Here is a 25,373-nt window from a genome sequence, read left to right as displayed (position 1 = left end):
ACCCTACCCCTCTAAAAAATGGCCGGCGGCAGACGAAAGGTTGAACGACGGTTGATCGTTTAGCGTGTTTTGCGCTGTCGACCTTGTCCTATCTTTTCTTAAACAAACGAATAGATTCCGACGGTGAATTTTCGCGGCGCGGCGGGAAACCGAACTTGCTGGATGAGTAAACTTCGTTTTCCTTCAGTTTGATCGCGTGTCGAAGGTGGCAGAGAAAACGGAGCCGCGGTGGTGGCTCCAATCGGTCGTCGAAATCCCTAGTGGCTCGTCGGACAGGTTGTCCCGTGACAAGAGTCGACTCTCGCGCGTCGATGATCGATCATTCTGGCTGTGGTGGCGGGCAACGAGCATCGTGACGATCGTCGGTACAGAACGAAGCGGCGAAGACCCTTCTTGGGAAATTTACCGAGAATATCGCGGACGGGACAAAATGTGCAGCAAGTGCAGTGAGTGTTGCCAAGGATCTAGACACAGTGTGGACGCTAGCCCCACGTCAGGATCAGATTCCGAGGCCTCAGGTAACCGTTTTTAAGGATCTTGCGGCTTAACCGACCATCCTTGCCCGGCTTCTTCGAACGAGCGAGTCTGCTGCTCACCTTTCTCTCTTACACTCTTGGACAAAACGATAACACACATGTGCTATCTTTAACACGTTGAACGTGGAGCTGAATTTGCTATACTTTCTGTTCTTTGTTAGCTGGCAAAGCGCATCTGACGAATGTTTTATATCGCTACAAAATGTTTCAATGAACCAACACTTTTCTTCCTTCTTACTACGTTCTTTTTCATTGTTCTTTATAAACTACATAAAAATATCTAACTTTTATGTTGGATGTAGTATTTTGTAGCTTTTAAATTGCTCTTTCGCGTGATGCATTAAGGACTATTGAACAATCTCCGTTAGTAGCGTACATCAATCTAAGAGGGTATGCTGATTGAATGAATTAACTCTTTTTTTCTTTATTCAAGTCATCGAGGATGGATTGATTGCTCTACTTGACTTTATATTCTTTATATTCTTTTTAACTTTTAACTCTTAGTCCGTTTACGGTTGTATAGTTTGCAAATGGCCTTAATTGTCCCAATTCACCTCAGCTGTGATTGAATTGTTTTATAATGTTATATATTATTTTCAATATGAGCTAAGCTATAATTACTAGATAAATGCGTATTAGTGTTTTAGGTGTAGATTCGACCAATATAAAATTTTGTACAAATATATAAACATTCACAGAAATATAGCCGACAGGCTCTTGTGAGACAGACTGTAATGCACCATGACTTCCATTATTGGTTTTGTCAGCAAAGAATGTCTTGCTATACCTATCACTCAAACCACCAATGGAAGACTATTTTCCGCATCCGGCAATATCGTAATACCATCTCGAGCAAAATTGATATCGGAAAATGTTGAAAAATTATGTTTCTTACGTTATCATTTTGAATAAATTATACATTCGGAGAACAATACATATTTGTATATAGTGAATTTTACTAATAGTTGATTTCGATAACGCAATATTCACTCAATCGTATCTCACTCGAACTTTTTTTTAACACTAAACCTACCGACGATCATTTGTAACTATTTCTATCGTGATGGAACAAATAACTAGTCTCGAAGACACTTTTTCAATTGAGTGCAAAAATATTTCACGTGGTATTGAATTGAATAATACATTAAATAATTATACATATATAAGAACTCCATACAAAAGTTTGAAAACGGTCATTTGACCGGTCATAGCAGGTTTAACTTGTTCTGAAGTCGTCGTGTTACCCGAATATTTCTATATTACCGATGTCTGTCCAATTTTTTCTACGGTTGACCGAAACAATCGAAGTCCGTCAATTTCAGGTACTCATACCCGTACCCCTACCGCAAAAAGTGAAGGGTGCCATCGAAATCCAGTCTCCAGCCGCGTTAGAAACGTTTTCTATTGGGTTATTTTCGCTGCTGCAGTTAAATATCATCCTACCAGAAATATAACCCCCTGAATACGAATAACAACAAAGAGTTTTTGAAACGTTGATTTATTGGCTTCTTTTGATCGAAACTGTGGGTAGACGTCTAGCTTCCCTGTAAGATAATACGTATTTGCCGTTCGGTAGAGATTCTAGCTTCTGACTTTGGTCGAAGGTAAAAACCTGCCCGTGAGATGTCTCGAATCGCGAGGATTTGAAAGCGTATCTCGCGCGCTCACTTGATCTCCGTTTAACTCTTTTCATTCGAGCGTTCTTCTTCCGGTGTAATCTGCGCCTGGGATCCCTGCGGAGAAGAAACGCGCGTCTCGTTCTTTTCCCTGCGGGATTAACTACTAACGCGATACTTTTTTCTCTCTATTTCGGTCTTTCGCAGAGCTCGTCAGACCCAAAATGAACTTTTAATCTCTTGGTTCGAACACACCGGCTGCACCGTCTATTTAAGTTAGCCCCTCCGCGAGGCTCTGTTATCTCTGTGCAACTTCAAAACACGGTGTATCTATAGCATCCCTCTATTATTCTTCCGTAAGATCAGTCAAACTGTACGTCTATCTACATTGTATTGCCGTGGTTAATGTTACGAAAAACAAACAAAAGTAGTTATTTTACTAAACAGTGATGTCTGTTACAAAAAGTCGTCGGTGAAATCCCCTGGTATTTTGTATTATCGAACAACACAGGAATAAACGCCCTTACAACACATAAGATAGAAGTGTATTTGTTGAATTTGTCATAATTTTAATTTAGCTAATAGATGGGTATTAGTAAGTTTCTTAGCTGTCGAGTTTGATCTAAAGGCTGCACATACAGAAGATAGATTTCAACTGGTTGGCATGTTTAAGACAGTATCTACTAGAAAAGAGTCTCGCTAAAGAGTCATCTAGGAAATCTGGGTCAAAACGTCACAATACTGTTGCTTCTACAACCAAGAATATTACCTCTTATATCTATGAGCCGTTCATGAAAGTGGTGCAAGTTCGTCTTCCTTTGTTTTGAGATACAAGAGGTATCAAGGTTTTACATTTCAATTAGCGAAAAAGTCAGATCAAAGTGTTCGAAGTAATCGTCGTGCATGGATGATGTATGCAATAATACATACATCGTGACGATGTTTTAAATCTAAAAGTATCACATTTTTATCGTAAAAACATAAGAGATTATACTGAAACTTTTTTGCAGACAACAATAGAGTATTCTTCAAGTACTGCTTGCGGAAGCTTTGTATGAAAAAAAAGTGGATGCACACCATTTTCACGATAAACGCCTCGTATAAGGTTTAACTTCAAATTTGCTACACGGTTCACAGAACCAGGTTTCGTTTACAGTTTTCCGCGTTTTACCACATTTCTCGAGTCTATTGTTCTTTCTTTCGAGCGAATCGGATGCTTTGTTCTCTTTGTTCTCTTTAAAAATTTGCCATTGTTCCGAGAAAGTTACACGAAGTAACTTTGCTTTGCGTGTTTTCTTATTGCTTGAGTTTTCCATCTTGCAAAATTAGAGTATGCTCGAAGGAACCGAGTATCGTTGTTTGCTTTTTAACTTGATCTTAATTGCTTTTTCGATATATTGATGAATAAATTAAATGTAATAAAACACAATAGCTTAAATCCTTCTTTAATTTGGATTATACCATATCTCAATTTCATTATAGTCTCTGACGTCGATGGCAAGGTGTACCATAGAAATGAGAGATGACTGATTTTTTTTTTTAAATCTCTTAAGATCCTATAGATCCATTTCGCTTTACAATTTTGACAATACAGTGTTGATACAAATAACGTTTGTACGTTATTTAATTAATCTCTTAATTGTTTAAGAGATTATATTTTTAAATGGATAGAACAGTCGTTTAGAAAGGAAAAGATTCGCAGACAAGCTTCGATGTTCGGCTCGGCTATAAATATATCTATGTTTAGGGGCAACTGAAAACCCATTTTGTACAAGGACCTTAGCAGATCAACCCTTGAAGCTAGACGGAGATTTTGCCGATCAGAAAATACCAGTTTCGATCGACACCAATGTTGACCGCAATTTATATTCTCTACGTGGACAATAATACACACTGTAGCAGATAAATCTTTAACTTAACGGTCTTCGTAATTAAACGCAGAAAACATATTTTGCAGTCAATATTGGTGTCGGTGTATTTTGGTTGGCGAAATCTGTGTCGGTGATTTCCATTAGAGCCGATCGCAAACAGTGGAAAATTTATGATCGAATGGCCAAGTTCGCGTTCGAATTTCGTTTCCAATTTAAGCACGTTTTACATCGACATTGGTAAGGTATCGCGGATACGTTCACGGCGATACTTCTTGAAAGACGCATGCGCACTCAGGGTTTCTTCTCCGTAAGAGTACTCTATGGTAAAACACTGATGCACGACTTCCTCTTCCGGCATGCCACGGTTTCTGGCAGTAACGAGACTGTTCGTGACGCGTACAGTGTGAACGAAAGGGACTCGTTTAGGCGGCACGAAAACATCTATGATACCGTAAACAGGGTTACGAAGCGAAGGATACCAGCCCTCCAGGGGTTGGCTGAAAGGAGAACGTTGGAAAAGAGCTCCGGGGCTTGCTGCACACGCCCTGCCTACCCTTCACCGAACTCCCCCACCGTCCCTTCCTCGATTGCAGTTTGTAAATACACAAACCTTTTGACTTTTAGATTCGGCTGGAGTTTTAGGGGTGTATTTTCGCGCGAGATGTTTGTCATGGAAATTTTGCTAGCGTAAGGCGACGAGAACCCGATGGCCAACTCGCCGGTTTTTATTAAATCGTTAGTTTCAGACTACAGGTATACGGTACGCGAAGAGATGGTCGGTTCTTTTACATTATTGGTCGTAGCTCGAGAGCACATGTATCGATTGACCATGAATTTTTCGTGTGTTTAGCTCGTGTACTAAGAAAGCTCACCGTGTCATTTTCTTTGAAACTATCGGCTTTAGATGAAGTTGTAATTTTTTCTTTGTAATTTGAATTATTTTCGAACATAAGCGCTGCTCACGTACCGTATACACTGATGGGCATAATTATACGACACCCCATTTATTTAAAAAAAAAAATATGTATAAGCTTGTATACGTAGCGTAAATGATGATGGGATGAAAGAGTGCTATTCGCGAACTCCATCACAATGTTAACAAACACAAAGCGTCGAAGCATTTCCAAGAATTGTAATGTTTGGTTTCTTCTGTAGGACAAAATTATAAGACATTAATGTTAGTCGACTACAGACAGTAGTTGAATTTAAATGTATTCGTGTGTTTCGTACTTTGAATTCTCTATTATAGTGATTTTGTTAGTATAAAATAGAAAAACATTAAAACTAAAATCATGCCACGTGGTAAAATTCTAACTAAAGAGGAAAAAATAGAAATCTTTCAAAGAAGAGCGAAATGAGAGAATTTAAAACAAATGTCACTAAAAATGAAAAGAAGTAGGTGTGTAATTCGTAATTTTTTAAATAATCCAAAAAATTACGGGAAAAAAAGAAGAGATCTGGAAGACAATCATCCCTTACTTTAAGAGATAAAAGAGCAGTTTTAAGGTGTGCGTCAATTTCAGCTCTTACACCTAGGCAAATTTTAGTAGAACGTGGGTTAAAAGTATCTGTAAAGACTGTAAATAGAGTTATACAAAAGACACAGCATCTGAAACGAACAAAATTTGCTGTTAAACCACCTTTGTCGATAGTACACAAACAACGTTGACTGGATTTTCCTCTTAATCATCTACAGTGGAAGAAAAAATGGCGGAAAGTGCTTTTTACTGATGAAAAAAAAATGAATTTAGATGGACCTGATGGTTGGAAATATTATTTCCACGATTTACGAAAAGAAGCAAAAATTTTAAGTCGCCGTCAATGTGGTGGAGGATCTGTGATGTTATGGGCAGGCATCGGGTATAATGGGAAGACCGAAATCAAGTTCATTGATGGCAGAATGAAAGCTACTGGTTATTTAAAACTAGTAGTAGAAGAGCAGATTCAGAATCATGCTGAAAGAGTAGCTGGTGAACATTTCATATTCCAGCAGGACAATGCAGTTGTTCATATAGCTAAAGTTGTAAAAAATTATTTTCATGCTCAAAATATACCAATTTTAGATTCTCCAGCACGGTCTACGGATCTCAATATTATAGAAAATGTGTGGGGTCAGTTGAGTAGAAGAGTATACGAAGGTGGCAAACAATATAATAGTCTTAATGATTTGAAAGTAGAAATTCTGAAAGGTTGGGAAGACTTAGATCAAAAGAATATAAAACATATATTTAAAAGTCTACCGAAACGAATGATCGAAGTTGTTTAAAATAAAGGAGGCTCTACACATTATTAGTACTTCAAAATGTGTATAAATTTTCAGAACTTTTGTACATTCTCTTTTTCTTTTAAGCAGTGTCTTATAATTACGTCCAATCGAAATTGTATTATTTTTGAATAAATTAGAAATGTTTTATCATTTTTCGCAAAATTTATGAAGTTGTTATTAAAACCAATATTTTTCGGGGTATCTTATAATTATGTCCACCAGTGTACCGCGACTTGTACTCACATTCATTATTGTAATGTATATCTCAGTATAATTCGGTTTATATAGTTTCTGTTGTGTGATATGTTACAAAGTATATTTTGTTTAACAGAATCTAAATTTTATTTATTCAACATATCGAATTTGTAATGTAACAAACAATACACTAGATAATGTATTATTCCTGCGTCGCATTATTAGAGTTATAATTAAGAAACACGGAAATGTATCGAGCGTCCTAATGTTATAGCGACGGGGAAACAATTCATTATCTAATAAATTGTTTGTTATGTTACAAATTCGATACGTTAAACAAATGAAATTTACATTTCTGTTAAACAGAACATACGTTCTAACGTATCACACAACAAACAATGTGTAAACTGAATTATGGTCATACATTGCAATAATGAATAAAGTGCTGTAGTGGTCGAATATTAATACGAGTCACTGTACGTCGGTTATCGCGATGGGGCGTCGACGCAAGGCATCGACGAGTTCATTTCGCGGATTGGGGTGGTCGAAGCGAGGAAAATGGGTCGACAGGGTGGCGTAAGTTTAAATTCATACCTCCCGCGTGGCTGAGAATGCGGAAGTACCAGGTACCGCGGAGGAGGACGCGACACGGTGGAATATCCTTATAAATTTACGCGAAGCATAGTCTGCCCTAGCTCGAGCAAGACCAGGAGCTCGCCGTTTGCGCTCGTGAAATATGCACGATGTATATACCTCGCGCTACCTACACCTTTCCACGACCCTTTGTATTCGCTCGTCCAACCGAGTGCAGTCGAGAGTTTTCGGAGGTTTCGTCCGTTCTGTCAGTCTGCAAACGAGGACTAATTTTCCAAAAATTCGCCGTAAAGTACCGCGAATGTGTATTCTAGTTATTACGCCATTGGCCACATCGAGACACATAGGCAGGGTTTACGAGAGAAGGGTGCAGGGAGTACATTCTGCGTAGGCTCAGGGTCGAAAAGAGAGCTTGAAAGAAAAAATTGAAAAGTGGCATCTCAGGTGTTTGGATATATCGCGCGAAGACTAGTGCTCACGTTTTGTATTTAAAAATGCGCAGTTAAAGCTATTATATCTATCTAATTTGTTAGTAAAGTGCAAACTAGCTTTCATGGACATTTTAAAATGAATAGAAAGATCTACTTCTAAGTTGTTGTGGTAGTTTAGAATACTATTGGCATTTTAATAAACTCAAGCTAATTAAGAACTGTTCAAGGTCTGCAATATCTTTAGAATTTCTTGTGGATTTTCTAAAGTAAAATATCGAATTATACATATTAAAACAAGCAATCAATTTTCATCCTATGATTAGATATTTTTTATACAAAAGACCAGCTCTCCTTTATTTAACACGATGATCGCAATGTCGCCCATATATGACAGGGATTTTTACTAAGGAACTAAAAAATTAATTCTGAAGATCGGATGTTACAAAAAATAAATCTAGATTGTCGTCGTGAATTTTGACGGGGTTGTAAAGATAAATACTCTCACAAATGTTAGATTATATAGTTTCCAATCGTATAAGAATAGAATTTCAGCTTCAGAAATATTTTCATGAGTATTTGTCTGATATTTAAAGTGTTAAAAAGCAAAGAAATGTTTTTATAATAATTTGAATTTTAAGGCAATATGAACAGGACGTTTCATTGTGAATTCTCTAACCTTATCTGTATTGTAGTCTAAACAAAAATATTTAAATTGAATATACTTTCTTATGTATGATCTTCTTTCATTTTATGTATTTTATGTAATGTAAAGTCATGGAAAAATGTATGAATACAGAAAATTAACAAGTCTCATGCCTTCGATAGCCTTTCTGACCTTGCAGACTAGAACTCCTTGCATAAAACCATTGTGAATACAAGTAGTTCATTCATTCCTTCAGGAAAGGAGGGTTTCAAAAAATACTCTGTACCCTCTGATAAAATTCTTCTCAAAGGCCCTGCGTATAGGTAGGCACATAAAAGAATGTGGGCTACTGTGGATAACGAGGTACTATAGATAATTGCATTTTACTCCGAAAAGAAGAAGAAACGGAGAACAAGTTCCGATCTAAGTTTTCAGTAAAAGTAGAGAGGTTTCTAACCCGTCTTTTGACGACTAGTCTTCTGCAGACTTTCAACCATCTAAAAATACGTTAAAGTAAAATGTTACTTTGTTGAATTTTTTTTACTTTGAACTTTAAAACTGTCTAAGACCTCGTATGTTTCAGTTAAAATTTGTTCTTTTTGCTACACACTTAGGGTTCAGGGTTATTAAAGAAAAAGAGTTGCGCAAAATACAAATTCTATGAATTTATACATTTTCAAAATATTTATCTAAATTCGTTTTTAACTTCCTATAACTGTCGAGCACACAAGATTAACGAAATTGCAAACGTTTCAAATTTTTAAAAATGCTTCGAGATGTACAATAAAACACTATTCACAGCGCCCACCTGTCCTTGTGATTTATTTAATACAAATTACAATCTGAAGATTGATAGATCGTTCGGTTATACAACAAATTTGATCGACGTTGATCGATTAAAGCGTATTTACATAGCTATTCAACGAAACAGGACATTCCAAATAAGTTGAAAAGAGACATTCCATCCGACGTCGGGCAATACTCCGCGGACAACATCTCCGACTGAAACTCGACGACGTTGGTTCTCAAAGTTTCCAAAACTCTAAAGAAGGCATTACGCGACTCGGGAAAGTTTGTTGTCGCGCGCTCGGCAATTAATTTCGAATTCAATTTGCGCTGTGACGCGGAAAACCGAAATTACGGAGTAATGCTGTGTCCACTCGAGAGTTTCACTATCGAGAACAAAACCCTCTAGACACAGCAAGGAAGAAGTTCTTTCGCGCAGACAGGGGGGGGGGGGGATCCATTACACGACCGAGTTGTGGGCTAATTACTTGGCGATTACTTTTGTAGTCATCGCTCAGAATTGTCAAAGTAACCGGTAAGCGCATATCTACACCTGTAAGTTGCAACTTTAAATCGATATTCGCAATACTTACCTCTGACCATTGTCTCAGAGTACATAATGCGTAATTTTCCAAGATCAACTGCATAATGCACGTTTCAAGCTATCGAATGGCATCCAATTTCAATTAGCGAGAAGGGTTTGCTAAAAATTTTTAATTAAGGATAGCCCATACTATTCCCGGTGTTCCGTACATTATTAAACTCTCTGAGGACGGATAATGTCGAGGAGGATCAGAGGCGGAGTCGTTCGTCGTTCGTTCGTTTCCGCGTCCAGCAAATTGCCGATGGTCTCCATGATGCTAATGGATGCGTATCTCCTTTTTCTTGTTGCAGAGGAAGAGTGGATTTCGGATGGCAAGGGTCGACAGTCCAACGATACCGGTGAGTTTTCCTGTTTCATGAGATTCCCTTTGAGAACGTCCTGTCGAAGATTCTTCTCGTTTCCGTTTTCTACCGTACGCGTCGATCGACTCCTTTCACCCCCAGTGGAATCGCTTAGATTTATTTCGCTCACGATGACCCTTTGCGCGCTCCAATCTCTTCTTCCTCTCCTCGAGTAGACGCCGCCGCGCAAGCTTAACTTAACCCTTGGAATCGGCGTTGCGTCTGTTGGGTTTCCCCGGTTCGTATTTCAGCACCGGCATATTCTCCCTTTCGGCTACTCCACGCCGCGTGAAAACGATACGACAACCGTCCCCAATGTTGCTTTCAACCCTACTTGCTCCCATTGCGATAACCCATTAGGTGCGAGGAGAATTTTGCATGATTGTCCTGAGAAGTGACAATTTGTCGATCGTTGAATACGAACTCGACTTTGACTCGACGAGAACGGTTTTACTGAAATGAAAATTCATACATTGTATACATTTACAAGGAAATAAGTATTTTTAGTATTCATTTATAAATGAATGAATAGTTCATGTATTCGTTTACAAGAAATGTAGCTCAAATATTTTTGATGATTTATTGGGCTAATAGAAAATGGAACATCGAAAAGTACAGTTTCCCTCATTTTTAAATTTCCGTAGCTAGTCGAAGTTCACTGTTTCTGACTGTTCTACAAACTTGCAGATTTTCCTACAAACTGGCGTTAAACGTATCACTGGTTTTTCTTGCGAGTTTATTGGCCGCGATTCGAAACTACCGAATAGAACGTCACGACACTATGCGATGTCTGTAATTCGAGCGGCACGCCGATCCAATAATCGAATCGGACGCCCTTAATTCCGAAAAGCGGATTTCAAAGCGAGCAACGCGATCGTGTCTACGTCCTCGACTCTCTTCTCTCGCCATAAGATCTTTTAGGAAAATTTTGTCGATGGAGCGCGTGACTTCCTGTTATAGTGCCTCCTGTTATAGAATCTCGCAAACGAGTGGCAAACCAAATCACTGAAAATATTCGATACACGCGTATAGCTTGATTATACCATGGATGGATTATACTAAAACTTAATTGCCATTTGTTATTATTTTTTGTTTCGGCAATGAAATTGTGAAGTAAGAAATTTGAATTTTACGTTACCTATTGAGAATATCGGAATTTAATTTCGAAGAAACTTTTTGTCAAACTTATCGGGATTTCTGGCCGTGTAGAAAATCGCCGTTTGAACGAGATGGTGGGATTTAATGCTAAGGCTTCCATTAGCGCTCGACAAGCAATCTTTTTACGAAGCAGTCGAAATTGTCGACAAAACTGCGTGAAAAGTTTTGCCCAGCCATTGAGACATGTGAAGTAGTTAAACACGGTCGAGTCGTCGAAGATACATTTTTCAAGACTGAGAGCGCATTATCGATGCATTTGTTCGCATATGAATTCTGAACTAGTCCAAGAGCTGGCTACGAAAATCACGAATGATAAGGTGCAGTGAAAATTTGTATCTAAAAACACTCCTTACTAGATGACAAAGCCCATAGCGCTGCAGCCAGAAGGCGCTCCCGGGGTTGGAAACGTGGGCGGGCGGTCAAACATGTTAATTTTTAATCAAAATAAAATCTTTGAGTGTAGCCTTAAAATTTTGTGTTGTTATAGTTTTTAACTGTAGAAATCGCGTAAAGCTACTGCCAGAAGTCTAGGCCGGGGCTTAAACGTTGCCAGAAGTCGATAAAGTTATAAAAAAATTGTTTAAATTTTAATGACAAGGTGCAATTCTGGCGAATTCGTTTTCATATTATTTATTGCTTAAAAAACCTGGATAACAATTGCCACAAGACAGAATGGTGGCTAAGTGCATGAAAAATGATAATATCGTCATAAGTTGGTAAACAGGAAAGCAACTCTTTAAAATTTAAATAATAAGGTGCAGTTCTGACAATGTGTTTTTCTTATTATTTATATTATTAGTTAATTACATATGCAATGACAGAAGGCTAAGATGTGGAAAATGCAAACAAAAAAGAACAATACAAATTATTGAATTGAAGAGTATAATAAATTATGCGATAAATAAAATAGACACATTAATCGATTACATTAATTATAATTTTGTTTTAAATTATTTATAATTATTTATACTTATTCTTCTTTTGTATACTCCTTATTTATTTATACTTTATAAAATGTTGATGATCCATTAAACTCGATTCGATTTTATTTATCGCATAATTTATTATACTCTTCAATTCAATAATTTGTATTGTTCTTTTTTGTTTGCATTTTCCACACCTTAGCCTTCTGTCATTGCATATGTAATTAACTAATAATATAAATAATAAGAAAAACACATTGCCAGAACTGCACCTTATTATTTAAATTTTAAAGAGGTTGCTTTCCTGTTTACCAACTTATGACGATATTATCATTTTTCATGTTCTTAGCCACCATTCTGTCTTGTGGCAATTGTTATCCAGGTTTTTTAAGCAATAAATAATATGAAAACGAATTCGCCAGAACTGCACCTTGTCATTAAAATTTAAACAATTTTTTTACAACTTTATCGACTTCTGGCAACGTTTAAGCCCCGACCTAGATTTCTGGCAGTAGCTTTACGCGATTTCTACAGTTAAAGTAGAATTAAATTTAAAGTAGAATTACCATTTTTTGGTACAATTTGAAGCTAATTTGTTATGAAATGTGTATAATCTCTTAAATATCTTCATTTTTATGTCAAGTATTATTATTCTTTGATAATAATAACAGAATTGATACCACCGTTTAATATTTATCTGCGCCAAGCAGTAATTAAAATTAGTATGTTTAAATTAAATGAAAATACTGATGTGATAAATACATTTTATAAAGTAAATACGTTTCGTGGTATTTCGAGTATAAATATTAATTAGTCAGACTGTTTAATGTTTAATTTAAACGGTATCATGTTTATCAATTTCAACTTTTTATATATTGTTGAATGATGCATTGCATAAAAATTTATATGTAAAAAAAATCATAGGATCTGTACGAATAGATCTTTTCAGAATTGATTTAAAACTATTTAGTAATGAATTAGATTTTTAAATGATATTATTAAAGATTCTTATTATTTAGCTGTCAGGTAAAACTACTTGTAAACATAAAATTCAATATAAAAGTTGCTATCTTTTATTACTTTTAATAAGGGTAGAGTAAAAACGAAAATGTTGCAAGTACAAAAATATGATGAAAAACTGTAAAAAAAAACTTCAACTGTTCCAAACTTTCAAATTCCTTAGTTTCCTCTTTCTTTTAGACTGTGTTTCTTTCGCAACGACAGAAAACTTCTTAACGAGTCTTTTTAATAACTATTAAATATTACCGGAAACATACATCTTACTCCGATATAAAATATTTTCTTTTTCTACCGAGAGCTCGTGAATGTGTATTAGATCATGTCAAACTTCAATAATAACTATTGTAAGATAATTTTAATGTAAATTTTAATACAAATAGATAATTTTAGTGTAAATTTTAATACAAATAGATCATTTTAATGTAAATTTTAATACAAATAGATAATTTTAATGTAAATTTTAATACAAATGTTATCTAAATGAAAATAATGAACATGCACTTGTTACATTGCTAAGGAACATCAATACCAAAATTTAGTTTGTTTCTCAAGCATCTATGTTCTAATTTGGTTTATTTGTTCTTACGTACTCTCCAATCACCAACCGAAGTGTCCAATCGCGTTCGATGCAAATGCATAATCGATTAACGATTGAGAGTGGCAGATGCTGATGTGTTTCGGCAGTTATAGCATTATGCGCTGTAATGACACGTTCTAGCATGTCATCAACTATATACACCTCATCGTTACTGACTCGCGATGAACTTGCAGAAACACTTCAAGATGAGGCACGCTTGCCCATTCATCGATTATGCGTTTCCATTGATGGTAACGGCGAACATTTCGAACACTACTTAAAGGTGTTATTAATTTCGTCTTGATCGGCTTCCGAGTGATGAAAGCGGATGGTAGTGATATTTTATACCAACTCTCATTCTTTGTGACTTATGTAATAATTATTATACTGTGATAAAGTTACAAATGTAACATAAAAGAATTGTAACAAATATCGCTTGTATTCTTTAATTATTTTCGTTTACTTCTTCACACTTAAATTCACGCAGAGAGCAAGGTTGAAAACATTAAAAATTTTATTGTACATTTATATACATATGGGGATTGAGGAAAAAACGGACGTAATAACAGATTATTTTGAGATACAAAGATCAAATATAATATAACTCCTTATAGCCGCGTTCTTTGCAATGTCAAATGACAGAACAATTTTTGAAAAACACACTCGCGAGCGACGTTCGTTGCGTTTGATCGATTGTCGCGCGATAAACGCACGAATTCGGAGCCCAACTCCTACATATGTAGTATATAATTCAACAGTCTCCTTAAATGCACAAATTTCTCTACGATAAATGAAAAGTAACATGATCCGGGATCGGATATCTCGATGAGACCAGGCTAATGCAACCATCAAACTTTTTTTATTATTACCGTTTTTGTTGTAAAACTGTTACCATCATATTCCTGACATTTTTCTGATTCAAATGAGACCAAACAGGACGTAATTCACACCATATTTACTACGTATTGTCTCACCGAAATAATCCCGGTGTTGGTCGTCATTTTTGCATGTCGCTCCGTCCTCTTCTTCATTCGCTGTCCTTCTCCACACTCGAAGTTTGTTGGCAAAACATTAGAAGATATAGTAACGACTGAAGGAGGTATGCAAAATCAGAGACCCAAAACATTGCACTCGAGTGTTTTTATGTGTTTACACTTGACACGTGTCGAGCGTTGAACGTAGAAGAGGACAGATAATGAAAGAGAAAGAGGTCCGAGAAAAAAAAACACTCGATAGAAGAGTATCAATCGGTGAGGATCATATTACACCGGTGGTCGGGGCTACTCGGACAAAACTACAGGCAAAAGAAATAAGAATGAGCTAGCAGCGGAGGGGTTGGTATCTGAGAGACATACAGAGTGTCCCAGCCTAAGTGATACGGAGCTCTAACCCTAAAACTATCGGCTGAATGCCAAAATTCAAATATGGAAATTGCATGGTAAAATGGAGCTTATGTTTCAACGCGAAGAAATTTTTGTTAACTTAATTATTTAACGAGATATGATGGTCAAGTTTCGTTTTTCAAATGGAACTATATATATTTTTTTTATACCATGCGATAGTACTTTCCAAGACGAATTCATCAAGCTTTAATATGTTTACTCTATTTTTATTAGTTTTCAAGCTATAACGCTTCAAAGTTTGCTAATTTTCAAAGAGAAAATTCGGTTCGGTCCCATTGATGCAGTAAGCACCATGCGGTTCTTGAAATCGATACGGAGGGTCTCGTTTGGGATTCTAGGCCCAACGAAGGAAAATGGGAAGAATCCCAATATTCTGGGCCTAGAATCCCAAGCGAAATTCACCCTGTATACAGGGTGTTCCAGACTTAGTGTAAGAACCGGAAATGGGGGGTAGCTGAGATGATTCTGACCCACAATTTTGTTTGCAAAAATGTTGGATGGTGCTTCGTTTTCGCATTATTAACAAAAAACCACCGACCAATCACAGCGCGCGCTACTCGGGAAGCACCATCCGACATTTTTACAAAGGAAATTGTGGTTCAAAATCGTCTCAGCTATCTCCATTTCCGGTTCTTACACTAATTCTGGGACACCACCTGGGATAGGGTGGTCCACCTAAACCAGGACACCTGTATATCTCTTCCAATTGTAATGATACAAGAAATATTTCAAATGCAATTTGAATGGTACGAGGAGATCAATACGCTGCAATAAATTTTTCCCAACTTTTTTATGGAGTTTTCAAAGTCATCAATGATTTTTCGCTCAGAACTGCATATTTTTTCCATTCCATTATGTAACTAACATTAAAATACGCTCAGATTTATATAATGACGTAACCGTAAAATTATATTGTACTATATAAATGGAGCCCACTGTGATTAAGACAAGTGCAAAGACAAACCGTGCAAAACAAATTCTAGATCTATTTTCAAATGCTACAGTGAACGTGGTGGAATTGTAACATGAATAGTTAGAGCTTATACTGCTACTATTGTTCGTTTCGAATGTATTTCGAATATCCATTGTAATATTATAAAGATAGTTTAATAGAAAATGAGTTATTAAACATTGTTGCATACTTTTACTTTTGAAATTTTTTAAAAGATACAAACAATCGGATTATCACTCGCCAAATTAATATTGAGTGATTGATTCAAATGGATCGAATTTAAGGAGTGCGTGGGTTTCGTCTCGGAATTGTCAGTAGACTCATGGGTAGGGCTGCATCTGACAATTCCTGCCCTAGACGCGTCGTTTTCTTGATGTATGAATTTCGAAATCGTGACGATTGGTTGAGTCTCGATATTACGACTCTTTTTCGACCAACGCACGTCGAGAACGATAAATAATTGGTTGAGTTTCATGTTGAACTCTATTCGACCAATCATTAGTAATTCGATACATCAATTGGCTGAATCCAACGATTATTCGGCACTATTCGACTGATTGATTATGGAAAACGAAGATGGTTGACGAAGTCTCGATGATCGACCTCAGTCAATCAATCTTACGTTGAATGCTGTACAATCAGAATAAGCCGAATATCAAGGATTCTAATGACCAATTGATACGAGACTTTAATTCAGAACCGTGCCTGATATCGCGTCCGTTTACCTTAACACGAAAACTTTTTGATCAGAACCGTGTCTGATGAGCTCGATCGTTTTCGGTCAAAGGTCTTTGAAAAACTGAACAACTGCAACTCGATTCGATTATTTCGTTGACTCCTCTTGAGAAAAGAGGAGGAAATCGAATGAATTGCATTCAAATTGCGGGGAACCCTGTCAATGGGTTAAGACAAATGAATTCAACATGAGTGAAACGAGATATATATTAATTCTGTCTTTGTCTGGTTAGCCGTGTCAACGTCCAATCGATATATTGATTTTTCGGAACAGCTGATTCGTCGCTATTTGGTTAACGACAGGCTCTCGAAAGATCAAGACGGTTGAACGACTCTGTGTGAAACAGAACAAACATGATCAAGGCTCTGGGGCTCTTAAGAGTCATTCACAGTGCGATAATAAACATGTTCATCTACATTTATAGGTTCTCGCGTCATTGTGGAAGTCTACGATTTTCGATTAACGTCAATTTTACGTGTAAGTTTAATTCTTTGACTAAAATATCATTTCGGGATCATGTCATACATACCTGAACGTATTCTAATGTCAGTTACGTAATACCATAGAAAAGAATTATGAGCGAAAAAACATCAATGATCTTGAAAACTCTTAAAGAGGGGACATTGGAAACAAAAATTTGTTGCAACGTAACAAATAAGATATTTTTTCCATCATCATAATTGGAAGAGACATTCTGATAGCCTGATTTAAGTGGACCACCTTGCATATATGTATACGCAATTTACTAATACAAATACTATTATAATTGCAAATACAAAATATGCGAAACATATAATTAAACCTATATTTTTGTTTATTACTTTAATGTTGCAGAAAAAAGTGATTTGTCATGATAAATGCTTCTTTTGATCACCACATTGCTCTAAATATCGAAGTGCACTGTTTAAAATGAAAGCATCTTGAAATATTTTGTATAACAGCGATTATGGTTACGTCATGAATTTCTTTGCCATTTTCGTATATCCATTCTTCTAAATCATTCGTCTTTTAAGTTATTCGTACAAAGTACCCATGAAGTTATACCGCCAAGTGGCGGCTGAAATTTCAATCACGCTTTCCGGTGCTCTATTCTCATCGACATCAAAATGTGTCTTGCTATTTTATTGATTCTTAATCTAAAATTATATAAAATTGTTAAAATCCTTACCGATAAATTATAATACTTCCATTCGTACTGTACACTACATTCTTATATAAATATACACATATAATTTAAAACAATAAAAAAGACATACATTTTATGTCGGTGAGGGTAAAGCGACGAAGAATCTCGGAGGGTATAAGCTCGATTGATAAAACGTTGTTCTCTCGGTCGGTGTCGGAGATTCAGACGATACACACCATCCCGCGCGGAGGCGTCTTCCGGTCGACGTCGACAAGATGGCGCGACGGGACACGTTACGACACGAGCACGCGACGACGGCCGGCGTCGCGACGGTCGCTGGATCGTTCTGGGCGCCCTCGCCGACGGTGGACGCCGGTCGAAGCGAATCGCGTGCCAATCTTTTCAAACGTTCTCTCTCGCCACACCCTACCGACTAGTTTACCAGTAAAAAACGTGCACCGCGCGCAATCCTGCCACGCGTTGCATTCTCCCTATCGCGGAAATCGTCGAAGAGCATTCCATTCGGCGAAACATCGTGCTTTCCCTCAGGATTCTTAACAAAAAACCACGTTGAACAGTGGAACGTCCAGACCTCGAGTCGCGTGCTCGATTTTGGTGTTTTTTGCTTGTTACTTTTTTGTATCTTGCGTTTTTTAAACTTTCTGTGCGTGCGCGACGATGCACTTGGACATTGAGTACTCCTGCACGGAACGATGATTTCGAAAAATGGTTCGCGAACTAGCAGATGCGAATCGAGGACGACCACCATTCTGAAGGTACGATCCGACAGTTTTGACAGCGAATTCTCGTTCGTACTATCGACTTTCCCTTGCGTGGAAAGCTTATTCGAGGACCGTACTTTAGCCGAAAACGTACGAGCACGTTCGGAAGCATGTATACCTGCTCCACGAGTGAAGGATAGTATTGTTTACTAACTCTATTTCACGTAGAATGAGAGTCCGTCGTCGAGAACGTGACATGTATGCTCGTGATTGCCGCGGTAGGGGTGGTTTAGGAAGGATATACCTTTCGTTGGTTAGAAGAGCCATAGTAAACGAGGTTTGGAAGCTCTGAGACACAAATGACAGATCCACGGATAGCTGATACTATTTAATACACTAGGGTGCACAGTTACGCCTACCCAAGAAAAGTCTTTCATTCTTTGGGTATCGCCAGACGTATACTAACTCCCGTTCAACCGGAAGTCGATGGCCCGAGTGAACTACAATTACGGAATCCGACAGTCGAGTAGCGTGTTCTCGATAGTTTCAAGTGCATAGTATTCTGGAAATTGTCGATCAGGAACAGGAGATGTTCCGTTTGCTCCTACTAGTGCTCAAGGGACGTTCACGCTCGAGTGACACTCACGCCAAATTCGAGACGTAACGAGCGTTAGCTAAACATCCCCTCTGGTACGAGTGCTTGCATCAGAAACGATGTTATAATATTTTGGGAGTGTGCATTGCTTGAATGTGACGACCCTTGAACGCCACTGGAAGCAGCTAAGCCTCATTCTGTCGAACAGTGTGCATCTCGTGGCGTCTCGCTCCGATAAACGATCATCGGTGTGCAGGGCCGGTTTTACATGGAAGCATACCATGGGTACCTCAACGAGAGACAAAAAACATAAACCTAAAGAAATTAATTCAAACAATACTATTATTATGTGTGCCAATTGCTTTTTGTGTACACTTGTCAATACGTATACCTCTTTACTCCATATTACTCCAATTAATAAATCCGTGATTTATTTGGTTGTAGGGACTGTAATCTTGTTTCATTGATACATAGATATTTCGATACATATTACCTGAATGAATATATTCGTGATTTATTCAGTTACAAAAACAGAATTTCGTTTTAATGCGATGTTTTGATTCTATTTACTAGTTGTTAAACAACAAAACTTAGAGTGAGAAGTATTAATACTTAATAAGAAAGAGTTTTATTCTTACAGCAAAACAAAAATCACGGATTTATTCGCAGAATTACATATCAAAGATTAAGAACGAACAAACTTAACGTATGATTTTTAAATATTATTCGAAGCTTGAAACTATTCCTTTCTTTAATACTTTATTTGTATACGTTGTGGAATAAATATATCTTTCGTTGGTTAGAAGAGCAATTCTAAAGATTAACATTCAATATGTCAAGGTTTCCGGCTAATTATATATAAACCTTTTCAAGTGTATAAAAGTGAGCAAGTTGAATCACCTAACTGTACCATCTTAAATAGCTCTTGAATCAACTCCTGTATATAAAATGTTTTCATACAAAAGTTGCGTAGTATCAAAGAGGAGATCCAATGAATGAATCGCTTTCGATTTCTCGCAAAGATATCAAGGTCATCCGCTATTTTTTGAACGTAATTATTATGGCCGAAATGTCTACGTATTCAAATTAATGTCAAGAGTTCCTCTGGTAACTGACAAAAGTTCATTTGCTCTCATACCTCTCGTTGTGAATTATTTCGAATGAGAAACTTTCCCGAGTACATTTTAATAATTATAATTTAAATTAGTAGAGTATGGAATTATAGAGATAAACAAAATTCTCATCGAGATAAAAAGTAACGAATAAAAGACACGAATTTGTAATTCATTATTTGTTCGATAGAAATTGAAATTATATTTTACCTCGTAAACTGGTCGAAATCTTTTACCAATTGGTGCATATATGAATACTTGATCAATTTAATAAATGTTGCAAGTGAATTCGATATATTTCCAATCATATAATATATGCAGTGTACGATAACATAATACTTGCATATGCGTAGTAATATTATACGAAGTCCTTGATCCTATAAATTTTTAATGAGACTCCAAGTATACAAGTCGAATTAAATCGCTTGGTTAATACGTTGACTGCCAGACGAATACTCATGAAAATTTCTACGAGATCAAACTTTCTTCCAGAAACTCGGAAATTTCATAATCTTGCACTTATTATAGTATTTATTTTTCTAACTTCATGATTTAGTTCCCCTAAAATGTCGTTATTGGAATTACTTTGCTTATTTCCTCAGTTTAAAGTCCTGTTACTCGTATAAGAACTTGATTCAAGGAATACAATATTTTTATAATGAACGAAGACGAATTGAACGCCCAAGAATCAATCACTATATGTTGGTTTTATCGACTAACAGTGTGACGAGTAAATATATGGCCGTTTGGAACAAAATTCATAACTTCTAATCAGTTGTTGTCCTAAGACCCTTAATACTTTTTTGAAGAGGGTTTAGGAAAACACCTTTTAATGCATACAAAAATATATAATGTTATTAAAAAAATTGTCATTTTGATTTCTTATTAAATAACCAAGTTATTTCAATTTTTGCTATTGCGACACTTTATCAACTGACTACTAACTTCCAGTTGAACAATTCTGTCATCAAATTAACAAAAATTATTTTGAGTACGTAGGTATCTGGGACAAAAGGTATAAATTAGTATTAGTATGTTTTAAATTTTCACGTAATTTTTTGTAATTACTTGCATATTACAGACTTATTTAAACATGCAAAAGGAGGATCTTTTACGGTAAATCAATTTAAGACTTAGAATCTGTTATTGTGTATATGTCTGACGATTCTGCATAGTTTTATTTCGGGAAAAATAAATTTAACGTTAATGTAAAGTTTACTATGTCCAGAATTTGTATAGAAAAGATCACGCAGGCCCTTTTGGTACATTTTCCTTAAAGTCCATTTAAATCTAGTAAAACTTTTTACATAAACAATTAGAATAATATTAAAATCAACTTACAAAAATGAACCTACAGAAACAAATTTCCTGCGAATGGTACGTCATTGAAAATAATGGACAGATTGTTTCCTAAACTTCGAGCTTTAATTTTAACAATAAATTAGAATATTAAGTTGTCTATAATATTGCAAACTACATGTTTTTACTAAAATTTTACGAAATATCAATGTTTGCATGTTATACTTGGAAGTTTTGAATTTCGTCCATTAAGTGGCATAGAGTGCGATTATTCATTTTATTCGGACGAAACTGTGGCCAAGTTCGGGCGCTGGTAACTCTTACTTCGGCCCTGTCGGTGTGTTTCGGTCTCTATTCTTCTCTATAAGCGTCGAACGGCGACGCTCCGCGGATCCTCGAGCAACTAATATTGATTATAGAAGCGGCGGTGGCGGCAGCGACGGTGGTGGCGGCGGTGGTGGCGGTAGTGGCGGCGGCGGAGGCAGCGACGATGATGGTGGCGGTGCTTTCATTCGACTCGGTTATCCTTCCGCCAGCCGGCCACCGGCAGTAGTGCACGCGCCTCGGAAACAATAGTGCCGTTCGCGGCGACTCGTGGCTTTTACACACTTTTGCTAGCCGTGCGTCGAACCCTTGTGTTGATCGCGCGTGTTTCCAAACCCAGACTGGACTGACTGCTATCGCTTCGCGACGAAATGTGAGTAAGCGGGAATTTCTGACGAACGACGCTGCTCGAGATTCGGTGAGTGCAATCTCCGCGAATATATGCGTTTTTTCCGGGGGGTGAGTTTCCACGAGATCACCGTGAGTAGCCGACATCGTAGAGATCGAGAGTGGATTAGGTCGGTTACCTTTCGGAGGTACTCGCTCGCGTCTTGGACCACCGGTAACTTGAGTAATTAAATACTATATTAAATACTATTTTAGAACGACTAGTATTTATTATTGTACAAGGAGCAATATTATTGCAATTGCCCTGGATCTGCTTGGTGAATTCAGCTGTGAGGATTGTTGACGCGTTGTCAACCGGTCGGAGGATTTCCCTTTTTACGCTACGCTGAGTTCTGCGCTTACAAACATACATATTATAGTAAGCGTGACCATACTAACTGTATGCGATTTAAAAATCGAAGGTAATATTGACTGATATTAATTAAGAGTTAATTTTCAAAACAGGTAGCTTGTCGTATATGGATACTTACTCGTACACCCTGTGTTTATTCAAGAAATTTGTCTACATTGAATGATAACTTGATGTTTCCAAATAAATATGTACATGAATAAACATGTATATACTTATAATGACAAATTTATTTTAGAACATCAAACTAATCTATACTTCGATAGATATAGAGGGTACGGATACTTATGTGACTGACTGTATATTAACATTCATATTACAGGAGTTACAGAAGTTGAAATTAAGCTATATTATATACATATTAAGTGTTAACGTATAAACTTCTATACTTTAGTACGGATTACAGTGTAAAATTCTAGAGTATAACATAGATTATGCTGTAGAATTTTATCGTATAATGAAGGAGATCGTACCGTGACTGGCCAGACTCACTAGTCGACTCCTTATGTCTCTATGTATAATATAATAAAGGAGATCGTACCGTTACTGATCAGACTCACTAGTCGACTCCTTATGTCTCTATGTATAATAAAGGAGATCGTATCGTTCCTGGTCAGACTTACTAGTCGACTCCTTATCTCTGTTAGTGTTGTGTTACTAGTGCGAACTAATATAGTACTTCGATCCTACCTCAGACGAGACGTTATTAGTCATTGAAACAGTTTTCGCTTAGTTGATAATTTATTAGTACATTATCGATAAACAAATATGTCACGATCACGGTTAGATTTAGTACGCTAGCTGATACGAAAGCAGACCTACCCTTTCCGAGCAAAATCTTGAATGGGTAAATATCCAACTTGAACTTGCACCGTGAAATCTGTTTGAACGCACCTAGAAGTCAAGTTAGATAGTTTCCATTGTTCAAACTTCGGCTTTTAAGCTCTGGTCTGGAACATCATGATCCGATCAACACACGTAGCCTTGCGGATGCATACGTTCTACCTCTTTCGGATCTATTATCCTTAAATTCATTGTCAACGATTCAACGAATTGATTACAATTACTGTAGGAACTTGTAACGTTGTAACATTCATAACTTAGTGTCTACTAATAAAAATAGAGATAAATACATGAAAAATTATTTTGACTAGTAGCGTTTAAAGCAAAATCTGCTAGACGAAACGATTAATACCGATTTTTCTATCCAAGCTATCGGTGTTGCCAAATCATGCACTGGTTATGAAAGCATACAAATGTTTCGGCACATTTGAGATACGTGCCGTCAAACTCTTTATATAATTTCAATGGTTTTTTTTTTATAAATAACCTTTACTGATAAAATCAGTATCATCGATGAACAAGAGATTCAGGTGAAATAGTTTTGGGTCATCCTATGACAAGACTTTCTTCAAAAAAGAAATATAACTCATGTTACAAAATGTGTTATAACATGTCATCCAACATGTTACAATGGACGAAAAGGCAAACAGGTAGTCCGAGTGATAAAGTACACGGTGATATGGTTTATCGTTAAAGAGCCAGGCAACGGTCTCCACGCGATTCAAGTCTGATCGATGATCCGAAAGTTCTGTTTCCCTCGTTTTTTTATATCGTAGATTGTGCTTCACAGATTAACAAAATTTCGTGCAAGTAATAACTAACAAAATGAAACATATAACGATTAACTGCTACGTTTATTCGAAAAGTTATATTTTTGTGTATTCTCGGTGATATATAGTCAGTGTAAAAAGTATTCGTACAATACTACATTTAAAATAAATGGTTCCTGTACGAGTACTTATTACACTCACTGTATATACATATATATATTCGTAATTGAGATTCAAATTAACGAGAAACGAATCAAAAGTTCCAATACCGATAGAGTTTGTACGTGTTTAAATAAAGGTCAATATTGCGCAGTCTGGAAACAAGCACTATTTATTGCGTTATACATTTATAACGATATATCATTTTTACTGCGCTGACAGCCATCTAAGGTCATTTTATGCGGATCTACTTTTTTTCATTGTTATAAACTTTTAATATGTCTGCAGAAATTCTAGGTTATTCTTCAAGCTTGTTACTAATGTATCCAATAATTTTTATGCGAGTCTGACTTTTTGGACCGAACCAATAAAAATTGATTTTGTTCTATTCATTATGGACATGGTTTTAGCGTAAATTAGGGGAAAAAGGATTAAAAGAAAATTGACAACGTGACAGCACTTTGAACTTAAATTTTCAATTTTTCCATTGAACTTTTGACCTTGCGACCCTTCGTAGTCATTTTTAAAATGTGAACTCGATCCCAAGGATCTTAAGAAACAAGACTATCCAACAAAAAAGTAATCTATTTTTTGACCCAAAAAAAGAATAGTATTCCCTTAATGGAGGAATTGCTGTTTTCCGGACTACAAAATCGATTTTTTTCCAACAGACTTTTGTAATACAACCCTTGAAGAACAATTGTGCAAAATTTCTAGAAATATACGTACTCAAAACTTTGAACGAGTTTTTCCTCAATACCGTATTTTCGAAGTTGGTTGAGAATATTTCATAAAAACTATTGAACATGTGGACTTTAAATTTTGAATGTATATTCAGAAATAATCTCTCCATCATCTAACGAACACGCGAAATTATATATTACATAGTTCTTTTTTTTATAATAAAACGCCAGTTGAATTTTTTATTTCAATTGATTTGGACGGCAGATATGTCAACCCCGCGCCCAATGTCTGTTCCGCGATCTCACGCTCAACGGGCTGTAACATTAAAAT

The 25,373-nt window shown here is 36.5% G+C and overlaps 1 protein-coding gene across 3 annotated transcripts in view; it reads left to right on the top strand.

Moving 5' to 3' along the window:
- Positions 1–25,373, top strand: part of LOC128878711 (uncharacterized) — a 298,863-nt gene that overhangs the window by 94,708 nt on the left and 178,782 nt on the right. For all 3 annotated transcript variants that reach the window (XM_054127154.1, XM_054127156.1, XM_054127153.1), the window contains exon 4: positions 9,833–9,880. In XM_054127154.1, coding sequence (XP_053983129.1) covers positions 9,833–9,880 — 48 coding nt within the window. The remainder of the gene's footprint in view (positions 1–9,832; positions 9,881–25,373) is intronic.

Source organism: Hylaeus volcanicus, chromosome 6, assembly GCF_026283585.1.
Source record: "Hylaeus volcanicus isolate JK05 chromosome 6, UHH_iyHylVolc1.0_haploid, whole genome shotgun sequence".
Taxonomy (NCBI): Eukaryota; Metazoa; Arthropoda; class Insecta; order Hymenoptera; family Colletidae; genus Hylaeus; species Hylaeus volcanicus.
Note: the sequence above shows the minus strand (reverse complement) of the source record. Positions and strands in the feature narration are given on the sequence as shown.